This window comes from Henckelia pumila, chromosome 2 (genome assembly GCF_033568475.1).
Source record: "Henckelia pumila isolate YLH828 chromosome 2, ASM3356847v2, whole genome shotgun sequence".
Taxonomy (NCBI): Eukaryota; Viridiplantae; Streptophyta; class Magnoliopsida; order Lamiales; family Gesneriaceae; genus Henckelia; species Henckelia pumila.
This window is the reverse complement of record NC_133121.1, coordinates 189,931,589-189,943,764: the sequence shown is the minus strand read 5'-3', so window position 1 is coordinate 189,943,764 and position 12,176 is coordinate 189,931,589. Positions and strand designations below refer to the sequence as shown.

Genomic DNA, 12,176 nt, shown 5'->3' with positions numbered 1-12,176 from the left:
TAGGATGTTTGAAGCATACAGATGGTGACACATAGGATGTGTTCATAGAACTACCCTTGTAGGACTTTCCAAGTGGTTATCAGTTTTTCGAGTGGATGAAGTCCTGATTATGGTTGTACACCATTAGTCCTTATGACCCGGGACAACACTAGGCTCTATGTACTAATACTACACTTTGATCATCTTACTAGCTCTAGGAGAGCACCACAGTGGTATGGTTGGGTGTAGCTATGACATACATGAGAGTCAGTGGTTGTCGTCGGAGATTCACCACACATTTGAGAAATGTGGATCCTATATGATTTGAGGAAATGAATGTGTATTCAGTCTCTGGCCAGAGCATGATATATGCTTTAGGGAAATGGTTTCTCTAGTTGCATATACAATACCACTATGCATTATCCAAGATGATATAATATAGTTATTGAATCATAAGCAACTCTCGATATACCAATGGTTGCTGATTCGATCGGGATATATGAGATTAAGGGACTGTAATGTACGCTAACCATAATCCACTAGTTCTTGCAGGAACTATCGGTGATACCTAGGGAATCATGGGGCGATGTTGCTAGGCGCTCATACCATGATTCGATGGGTCTAATCAAAATTGTTATGACGTTCAATAATCTATAGTTGACTATTGAATGGGGCAATAAGGGTAAGTCCGCATAATGAATAAATGTTATTCCGAATCACAAAGGTTGTGAACCCATGGCTAGTTGTATCCCTGAACCATTGAGGGTCACACAATTACTAGATTTGAGAATCCCGTTGAGATAGTTAAATTTAATGGTTGAATTTAACGACCAACGTTTAATTGGATTAAACATTCATTATTTTCAATCGTTGAAAATTCGAGAGAAACTTATAAAATAAATCGAAGTGTTCCATTTATTTTAGAAACTTTAAAATCATTGAACTTGAATTGTTCAAGCCCAAGTGAGAGTTAATGGACTTGAATTTTTCAAGCTCATTATGCATTGGACCTTGTATGACAAGTCCATTAGATTGTGATCCATATGAAATGCAAAGTCCAACAAGAGAATAGCCCCAAAATGTTGTAGTATGCAGATTTTTGTGGTCTTCCAACTTGCCACATGTTTTGCATTAATGTTTGGGAAACAAACTCGCATGCATTCTCTATTATTGATGGACAACTCTTTCAATGACATTAAAAGAGTGTTTCCCACATTGGTTGAGGTTTATGACACTTCTGATTGTTCAAGATAATAAAAACAACCAAAAACACTCCAAGTAGAGAGCATCTCTTGAAAGAAGAACAAGTGCAGAAAACTGTTTTGAGTTCTTGTGCTTCTTACTCCATTCTCTTCGAAAATTTCTTTGGTTTTTCTAGTGCAAAACCATAGAGGAACCTCTTATCTAGTAGTGGACTTGATTTGAAGTATATCCAAGGTGAATCAAGCCAAGAACGAAGCCAAACAACTCAACATAGCTGCTGGAAATTCTAGTGCAGAAAATTTCAGATTGTGTTGCTGTTTTGCTTGAGGATTAGGAGACACTTCAAGAGCTTATTCTTTTGAGAATAAGTTGGTTTCCATCAAAAGTGATTGTCACTTGTAGGTATAAGCTTAATCTCTCCTCTTTTAACTTTATAAGTTGCACAAGCCATACACATGTTCAAGTAAGCTTCAACTATGAAAACCAGAAAACGTTTCTGAAAGTTTTTGTTTCTTCCGCTGCCTTTGCTTGATCTTGAGCATACAAGGGCTTGTTGGGAGTGTCCTAACATGTATATCCTTCAGTGGTATCAGAGCTTTAAGGATCCCTTGGTGTATGGTTTGAGGAATCAAGCTAAACATCACTCACTTGCACAAGCATACATTCTTAAATTTCTGCTGTCAAATGAACCTACTGTCATGTTGTTTTTATTTTGAATTCGGTTTTATGGTGTTGGACACCTAAGGACCACTTTTATGAAATTAAATACAACCTAACATGCTGTTAAGACGTTAATAAGCAAGTATAGGTGATGGAGGAGTCATGAAAACAACCTAAACTTCCAAACAAAAATCTGTTTTTGTTGTGCAGAAAAATCTGTGCACTTCCTTGCGCTTGATTTCGGTTTTAAGGTTATGAGGGTGTGTTGGATTGACTCTCCACATGCTAAAACACCATTGAACATGTATATAGAACACTTAAGTGTTCAACCAACAGATCCATTTGCATTGAAAGTCAATGAAACAAAATGATATGCCATAGAAACACATGAATGTCATTTGCTAAATATTTGAGTTGTTATGGAAGGAATGAGGTTGTGAACTTCATCATTCATGGACAAATTTAATATATGGTAGATCTACTGTCAAAGTGATGTTTACACTCTAATGGGTTGGTTGATAGATATGCAAAAAGAAAATAATGTAATACAACAAGCCAAAACACAACAACAAGCAAATTATAGTTGCTGAATTGTTTTTTCAAACTTTTTAAAAATGTTGTTGCCTTGTTTATGCTTGGTTAATATATTATTGTTCTTGTGATGGTGTATTTGGTAGGGGTGTTCAAACTTCGGATAAAACCGAAAAAACCGGAAATCCAAACCAGAAAAACCAAACACCGAACCGAACCGAAAACCGAAATTTGAAATTCGGATATAAATGTTAAAACCGAAATTTATTTGGTTCGGTTTCGGATTATATATCTCAAAACCGAACCGACCGAAAAAACCGAAATTTAATTAAATTAATAATTTTATTTATATAATTTTTTATATTATATATTTTTTGAGATGATACCTAGTGAATAAATAATCATTTTAAATAATTTTTAGTTGATTGTTGTTTATTTAAGTCATTTAAACTTTGAATTTAAATATTTTACAAAAAAATCAGTTAAAAGATAACATATTATATTTTAAAATAGATTTATAATATTAATTAAAATAATTATATCAAAACCGAAATAACCGACCGAAATAACCGAACCGATTTAGTAAAAAACCAAACCGAACCGAAGGAAAACGGTTCAGATATCGGATTATATATTTCTAAAACCGAAAACCGGAAAAACCGAAATAAAAAACCGAAAACCGGACCGAACCGACCGATGAACACCCCTAGTATTTGGAAATAATTATTGTTGAATGGTTCAACAAGTCATTGAAGCAGTGGATAGAACGATACGATCGTATGACATCCGGTTTGGGTTAAAACGTTTATGCCCGTAGAACTTGACATCAAGTGTTTTTTGAAAAATATGATTTTTCAAAATTAATCACATATAAATCAATTTAAAATTAATTAAATTGTTTAATTAATTTTTGATTTGATGTGTGATGTTTAATCAAATTAGATTTGATTAACAATAATATTTTTGTGCAAATTTTTGTGAAATGGTTTCACACGAGTGATATTATACTTGATACTAATAATTAAATTGGATTTAATTATTCGGTTATAATATATGATATTATTATTATTATTATACCATGGATGATCGAGAATCATGACCAATGTGCTAGGTGAATGCTAGGATTTTTTTTTCATTCGGTTATGTAATAATGAATTATCATTACATAATGAGCTTGTTCTATGGCTCAATCCCCACCCCTTGTGATGTATCTCTTTATGTGCCATGGAATTTTTAATGTACGACATTAGAAATAGTGGGAGCTCGAAGGCGATGGAAATGATGATCAAGATTGAAGACCGAAGATATGTAAAATAAATTAAACAATGTAATAGGATTGCATTGCATACCTACATTACCTAGGGTACGACCTAGATCCTTGTCTCGGTAAAACAAGGATCGACATAGCTCTCGGTGATCGATCATCCTAAATATTTATGATATATATGCAATATATATAGTAAATTAGTATGTATGTTATACGATAACAAAATTTAATGAATCCGGCAACATACTACAAACATGGCACGATTTTGAAATGTTCAAAAGATGAGATAAATTTCAAAAATAAAATCCCTTATTTTGAATACGATTCAAAATTTATATCAAGACCATTAAAGGGAAAATTAAATTGCTTAATAATTCCTGCCTTCCATCAACAGTGGTTGCATGATGAACGCTACCCATGGTCAAGTCTGGCTCATATTATTGGGGAGACTTGAACATCGGAAAGTTATGACCTCCACTGACATACATGATGTGAGTTAAGTGGGACTCCCATGACTTCGGCTCATATTATTGGGGGATCTTATGGGACCATCGGCAGTAACTCAAATTGATGGGTATGTCTGACATGAAATTTATATGAGGCGTCATATTATTGGGCTCATATATAATCATGAGGCGAATAACATGAAGGTTACATTGGATGTAATTGGAAACTACCTTTGGGAATTGAGATCGGCTGATATTATTCAGGGATCAAAATTAGTCAAGTGGACTTCATGCTCTCACTGAGGAAATATGATTTCTCATTTTCATTAAAGGGTGGTGAAAATGTCAAAAACAGTGGGAGGGTAATTCATAAAATAAAAGACCATATTTTATGTCTTATTAAATTGATTAAATAATCAGTAACATTTTATCTGTTTCCATTTTCAGTTAAAATTTCGAATATGTCTAATCGCAATCCATTATCTGCTATCCTCGATACAAACAAACTTACTGGACCAAATTACTCTGATTGGCTAAGAAACCTAAAAATCGTACTGGCGTCGGAGAAGTTAACATATGTACTAACAAAAGCACCTCCAAAAGAGGCAGCTAAGGACATCAGCCCTGATGAGCTGAAGAAGCTTGAGACTTGGTGGGACCATGATCTTAAAGCAAAGTGCTATATGTTGGCTTCGATGTCAAATGAATTACAAAGGCAATTTGAGGAAACGGTGAATGCTGCTAGCATTCACCTACACCTACAAGAGTTGTATGGTGCACAAACAAGAGCTGAAAGGTTCACAACTGTAAAAGCACTCATGACTGCACGTATGCGAGAAGGGACTTCGGTTCATGAGCATTGTGTTCGCATGATTGGGTATATTGAGCGATTGGTAAGCCTTGACATGGTACATCCCCATGAGCTTTTAGTTTACGTCCTGCTATTGTCTTTACCAAATTCATTTGATGGGTTTGTGGTAAACTTCAACATGAATAAGATTGAGGCCACCCTTGAAGAGTTGGTCAACATGATTACTTCATTTGAAGCAACCATGAAAAAGGAGAAACCAGTTCTCCTTGTTGGCTCTTCGTCTCGTGCGAAGAAATGGACTAAAGGAAAGGGCAAGAAGCGTTCTGCTCCAACCCGAAAAAACAAACCCAATAAAAAGCATTTGTTGAATGCTCCCAAAACCGACAAGAAAGACGATGTTTGTTTTCACTGCAAACAACCTGGGCATTGGATGCGCAATTGCAGGGATTACCTTTCTCAAAAACGTTCTGAAAAGGGTATGTTCTACATAGAAATAAATGTCTTGATTAATACTTCTTCTTGGGTATTGGATACCGGCTGTGGTTCTCATCTATGCAATGATTTGCAGGTGATGACAAGAAGCAAGCGACTCAGGAAAAGTGAGACTTTCTTGAGGATGGGCAATGGAGCAAGAGTTGCCGCAAAAGCTAAAGGAGGTGTTTATTTAGTGTTGAATAATAACTTTAAGTTGTATCTTAAAGATGTTTTGTATGTTCCTGATCTTGTGAAAAACATTATATCCATTCCTATGTTAGATAGAGATGGATTTGTTTGTACATTTGCAAAAGGGTTTTGCAATATTTACAAAAATGAATGTTTGATTGCAAATGGGGAATTAGAAAATGATCTTTACAACTTGAAAATCAAAGAGATCCCGATAAAAAATATGCAATTACATGAATCAACAACATCAAAACGAAAGGTTAATAGTTTCAACCCAGCACACTTATGACATGCTAGACTAGGTCATATTTCCCCAACAAGGATGTCAAAGCTAGTGGGAGTTGGCATGTATGACATGTCAAATATAAACTCCTTGCAAACTTGTGAATCATGTCTGAAAGGAAAAATGACTAAGTTGTCATTTAATGGTAAAGTCAAACGTGCACATGATCTGTTGTGTGTGGTCCACTTAGTATTGGTACTAAGTATGGACAGACTTACTTCAAATATAGAACATTGATGGACATGGTCCGATCAATGATGAGTTTCACTGAGTTGCCTTCTTTATTTTGGGGCTATGCGCTTGAAGCAGCTGTAATGTTATTGAACAATGTACATACTAAAACAGTGAATAAGACACCATATGAAATATGGAAAGGAAAGGTTCCTAAATATTCATACCTGAAGGTATGGGGGTGTCCTGCTTATGTAAAGAAGGAAGTGGGGAATAAATTGGATAGTCGATCCATTTTATGCTACTTCATAGGGTATCCAAAGAATTCTATTGTATATTATTTCTATATCCTAAAGAAACAAATGTGTTTGTTTCTAGGAATGCCACCTTCCTCGAGAAGAAATTTCTATTGGATAGAAAGGGAAATATAGTAGAGCTTGAAGAGGTTCAAGCACAACCCACTGAAGATCTTACACCCCAACAACCAATACCTGAGATACACGTACGTAGAAGATCCGAAAGGACTTCAAGACCACCTATAAGATATGGTCTTCTTCTTGAAGGTGATCAGGTTGGACCTGAAGTTGGATGTGATCCAAGAACTTTTAAGGAAGCTATTTTTGATGTCGATTCATCCCAATGGCTTGAAGCTATGCAATCAGAGTTTGACTCGATGCATTCCAACCAAGTTTGGACTTTAGTAGATCCTCCTGATGGAATCGTTCCTATAGGTTGCAAATGGATTTACAAAAGGAAACTTGGAGAGGATGGGAAGGTACAAACCTTCAAAGCTCGCTTGGTGGCAAAAGGTTTTACTCAAAGGCCATGCATTGACTATGAGGAAACTTTTTCACCGGTAGCGATGTTCAAGTCTATTAGGATACTACTTGCCATAGCAGCATGGTATGACTATGAAATATGGCAGATGGATGTGAAGGCAGCATTTCTTAATGGCAACATTAAGGAAGAGATTTACATGTCTCAACTTGAAGGATTCACAACCATAGGAAGTGAGCATAAGGTATGCAAATTTCAGAGATCTATTTATGGTCTCAAACAGGCATCAAGAAGTTGGAACTTAAGATTTGATGGCACAATCAAAGAGTTTGGTTTTGTTAAAAATCTTGAAGAACCGTGTGTGTATAAAAAGGTTAACAGTAATGTAGTGACATTTTTAGTACTTTATGTTGATGACATTCTTCTCATTGGGAATGATGTAGGAATGTTGCAATCAACTAAAGTGTGGTTATCCAGTAAATTCTTGATGAAAGATATGGGTGAAGCATCCTATATTTTGGGCATAAAGATCTATAGAGATAGATCAAAGATGATGTTGGGTTTGACCCAATCCACCTATATAGATACCATACTGAGAAGGTTCTCTATGGAAGAATCCAAGAGAGGACATCTACCAATGTGTCATGGAATTTCTCTATCTAAGTCAATGTGCCCTAAAAGTGATGAGGAGATAGAGATGATGACACGCATACCGTACGCATCAGCCATTAGTAGTGTCATGTATAATATGATTTCAACAAGGCCTGATATTGCATTTGGTCTGAGTGTCACAAGCAGATATCAGGCAAACCCCGGTCCAATGCATTGGAAAGCTGTGAAAGATATTCTGAAATACTTGCGAAGGACTAAGAATATGTTCATGGTATACGGGGGAGGAGAATTAAAATTGGAAGGCTATACTGACTCTAGCTTCCAAACAGATGTGGATGATTCGAAATCAACCTTTGGTTTTGTATTTATTCTTAATGGTGGCGCTGTCTCTTGGAAGAGTTCCAAGCAAGACACCGTGGCGGATTCCACTACTGAGGCAGAATACATTGCAGCATCGGATGCATCAAAGGAGGCAGTTTGGTTGAGAAATTTTGTTCAAGAATTGGGCATCATTCCTTATGCTGTTGATCCAGTACCGGTTTACTGCGACAACACTGGTGCCGTTGCCAAAGCAAAGGAACCCAGATCTCATCACAGATCCAAACATATACTAAGGAAGTTCCACATCATATGGGAGATTGTGGGAAGAGGAGACATCATTATCGAGAGGGTAGCCTCTGCAGATAACCTTGCTGATCCACTTACCAAGCCCCTGCCAGGACCATTGTTCGAAAAAAATCGCGAATCAATGGGTTTAAAACTAATGAGTAGTTGGCATTAGGGCAAGTGGGAGATTGTTAGAGTGGGTGCCCATAAGACCAACTGTTGGAAGGACATTATTGACTGTATGTAAAAACAATCTTTATTTAATACAATTTATATTCTATATATATGGCAATCTTTATCTCTATACCCATGCAAGCTGCATTGATAAAGACCTTGAATATACTATAGTGCATGATAAATGAGACATCATTGGATGGTAGTAATGAAACACATCTTTATTCCACTGTATATTCTAAACATAGTTCATAGTCGATTAAGCCGTCCAAAAGAAGGATAAGGGTCGCTTAAGATTGAGACTATCATCTGTGATGTGGAGTACCACATTTTATTGGTAATGGACATAGGATGTTTGAAGCATACAGATGGTGACACATAGGATGTGTTCATAGAACTACCCTTGTAGGACTTTCCAAGTGGTTATCAGTTTTTCGAGTGGATGAAGTCCTGATTATGGTTGTACACCATTATTCCTTATGACACGGGACAACACTAGGCTCTATGTACTAATACTAAACTTTGATCATCTTACTGGCTCCAGGAGAGCACCACAGTGGTATGGTTGGGTGTAGCTATGACATACATGAGAGTCAGTGGTTGTCGTCGGAGATTCACCACACATTTGAGAAATGTGGATCCTATATGATTTGAGGAAATGAATGTGTATTCAGTCTCTGGCCAGAGCATGATATATGCTTTAGGGAAATGGTTTCTCTAGTTGCATATACAATACCACTATGCATTATCCAAGATGATATAATATAGTTATTGAATCATAAGCAACTCTCGATATACCAATGGTTGCTGATTCGATCGGGATTTATGAGATGAAGGGACTGTAATGTACGCTAACCATAATCCACTGGTTCTTGCAGGCACTATTAGTGATACCTAGGGAATCATGGGGCGATGCTGCTAGGCGCTCATACCATGATTTGATGGGTCTAATCAAAATTTTTATGACATTCAATAATCAATAGTTGACTATTGAATGGGGCAATAAGGGTAAGTCCGTATAATGAATAAATGTTATTCCGAATCACAAAGGTTGTGAACCCATGGCTAGTTGTATCCTTGAACCATTGAGGGTCACACAATTACTAGATTTGAGAATCCTGTTGAGATAGTTAAATTTAATGGTTGAATTTAACGACCAACGTTTAATTGGATTAAACGTTCATTATTTTCAATCGTTGAAAATTCGAGAGAAACTTACCATTTATTTTAGAAACTTTAAAATCATTGAACTTGAATTGTTCAAGCCCAAGTGAGAGTTAATGGACTTGAATTTTTTCAAGCTCATTATGCATTGGACCTTGTATGACAATTCCATTAGATTGTGATCCATATGAAATGCAAAGTCCAACAAGAGAATAGCCCCAAAATGTTGTAGTATGCAGATTTTTGTGGTCTTCCAACTTGCCACATGTTTTGCATTAATGTTTGGGAAACAAACTCACATGCATTCTCTATTATTGATGGACAACTCTTTCAATGACATTAAAAAAGTGTTTCCCACGTTGGTTGAGGTGTATGACACTTCTGATTGTTCAAGATAATAAAAACAACCAAAAACACTCCAAGTAGAGAGCATCTCTTGAAAGAAGAACAAGTGCAGAAAACTGTTTTGAGTTCTTGTGCTTCTTACTCCATTCTCTTCAAAAATTTCTTTGGTTTTTCTAGTGAAAAACCATAGAGGAACCTCTTATCTAGTAGTGGACTTGATTTGAAGTATATCCAAGGTGAATCAAGCCAAGAACGAATCCAAACAACTCAACATAGCTGCTGGAAATTCTAGTGCAGAAAATTTCAGATTGTGTTGCTGTTTTGCTTAAGGATTAGGAGACACTTCAAGAGCTTATTCTTTTCAGAATAATTTGGTGTCCATCACAAGTGATTGTCACTTGTAGGTATAAGCTTAATCTCTCCTCTTTTAACTTTATAAGTTGCACAAGCCATACACATGTTCAAGTAAGCTTCAACTATGAAAACCAGAAAACGTTTCTGAAAGTTTTTGTTTCTTCCACTGCCTTTGCTTGATTTTGAGCATACAAGGGCTTGTTGGGAGTGTCCTAACATGTATATCCTTTGCAAGTTTACCCTTAGAATTCTCATCAATAATCTTCAAAATAGGGGTGGCATTTTCCTCTTTTTTGAAAGACTTTGTAATGTCTTCTTTGGCTTGTTTAAGTGCACCCAATAAAAATGCCATTGAGGGCTTCTTGTCACCATCAACAAGACGTAAAACTTTCACCAAAGGGGTGAAAACACTCAAAGCCAAAGAAACACCATTCAAAAAAGATATACTTGTTACCGTCGCCTCCGCCGCTTTCCCCTTCACACTACTTCGTAATTTTGTTTTTCTCCACTCTTCGGATGTGAACATAAGTCTCAATTGATCTTTCTTGTCTTTGAGACTTTCCAAAGTAAAAAATTAAGTAGCAAATCTAGTCACCCCGGGCTTCACAATGTCCCTCTTCTTGGTATATTTCCTCATAATAGCCAAAGTTCTATGATGTGCATAGATGAATATGGTTAAGGCCTTTGCTTTCTCAAGCATTCCACTAAACTTTGGTAGTTTTCCAATTGCTTCAAGCATGAGGTTGATTGTATGGGTAGCACAAGAGGTCCAAAAAATTTGAGGTTGTGTAACCTTCAATAAATCCGCCGCCGCCATATCGTTTGTGGCATTGTCCGTCACTACTTGAACAACATGTTGCGGGCCAATATCAATGATATATTTTTCAACAAACTAAAAGATGTAAAGACCGGTGTGTGCCTCCATGGATTCTTCAATCGAACCAAGAAATGAAGTGCCTAGCTTGCAATTAACACATATATTCATAATGTTTCTCCTCTTGCGATCGGTCCATGCATCGGTCATTATTGAACATCCATTTTTCATCCACTCTTCTTCATGATTTTTTAAAGATAATTTAGTCCTCTCGACTTCTTGCTTCAAAAGTGGCTCTCTTAAAAGATATTGACTTGGAGGTTCGTAGCCCGGACCGAATTGTCCAATTGGCTCTACAAGTTGTCTAAAGCTTTGATTATCAATTGCATGAAAAGGAATTCCCTCTTCATAAATCCATCTAGCAACATACTCATGTACATCATTTGTAAACTTTAACTTCAAGGCATCATTTATGTTTTGTTGTCTTGCCTTTGTTGGATCAATTGCGGACGTCCACTTATCAATAGGCCCGAGGTGCTTTGACTTTTTTTTTTGAAGAATCTCCTATCACTTGACAATCACCGTCCTCTTCAACAACACATATGTTTACCTCCGCTCTCTCTTCATTTAGTTCTTCCATTATTTCTCGCTTCTTATTCTTGTTATTTTCAAGATAAGATTTCACTCTTTTTTTGTCCTCATCGGAATCTTTAGGACAAGCTTCAACTTGTCCTACAATACCCGCAATATGAATTTTCATCCTATAAACTCCTCCTTTAATAAGCCTCTTACACAACTTACATGTTATCCAATCTCTTTTTTCTTTATTATACAATATCCCATAATCCCAAACAATATCTTTTGACTTTGGCTTAAATTCCAACTCCGGTTGGTTATCATTTTCTGCCATTAATCTTCAACAAATAAAAGAAAAAAAATAGTAAATTTCAATTTTGAAATAAGAAATCTGAAATTACATGTAAAAGTTGGTGAAATATGCAAAACTAACCTAAAATGCTTGCTGATGGCGGTTGGCAGCTGGCGGCTGGCGGCTGGCGGCTGAGGTGTGTGGTGGAAGGTGGGAGAGCAAAAATGAAAAAAAGTGGTTAGTGTTTTTGAAATGAGTCAAGATCTAGGGTTTTAAAATAGATAAACTTTGACTAAAATTTTAAAATTTATTGACTTTTGACTAGAATTTAAAATTAGTTGACTATGGACCTTGACTGAATTTAAAAAGCCTCGGCTGCCTCAACGGCTTCAACCGCCCGAGCACCCGCCTCGCCCGCCTCGACCGCCTCGACGCCCGCCTCGCAGCT

General features: G+C 36.5%; 1 protein-coding gene and 1 pseudogene across 1 annotated transcript; one reads left to right on the top strand and one right to left on the bottom strand.

Moving 5' to 3' along the window:
- The first annotated feature begins 4,547 nt into the window (after window positions 1-4,547).
- LOC140879233 (uncharacterized) lies at window positions 4,548-8,758 on the top strand. Its single transcript, XM_073282906.1, has 6 exons — window positions 4,548-5,420; window positions 5,466-5,686; window positions 6,393-6,789; window positions 6,940-7,024; window positions 7,235-8,129; window positions 8,728-8,758. Exons 1-6 carry the CDS (start codon window positions 4,548-4,550, stop codon window positions 8,756-8,758), a joined length of 2,502 nt encoding a protein of 833 aa, XP_073139007.1.
- A 1,406-nt stretch (window positions 8,759-10,164) lies between these two features.
- Window positions 10,165-11,770, bottom strand: LOC140879232 (uncharacterized; annotated as a pseudogene).
- Window positions 11,771-12,176: the final 406 nt, after the last annotated feature.

Coding starts and splice junctions, on each gene's coding strand:
- LOC140879233 (XM_073282906.1), top strand. CDS start 4,548: ATGTCTAATCGCAATCCATTATCTGCTATCCTCGATACAAACAAACTT. Junction 6,790..6,939: donor AACTTGGAGAGGATGGGAAG/GTACAAACCTTC, acceptor GAAATATGGCAG/ATGGATGTGAAGGCAGCATT. Junction 8,130..8,727: donor AAGCCCCTGCCAGGACCATT/GTTCGAAAAAAA, acceptor TACTGGCTCCAG/GAGAGCACCACAGTGGTATG.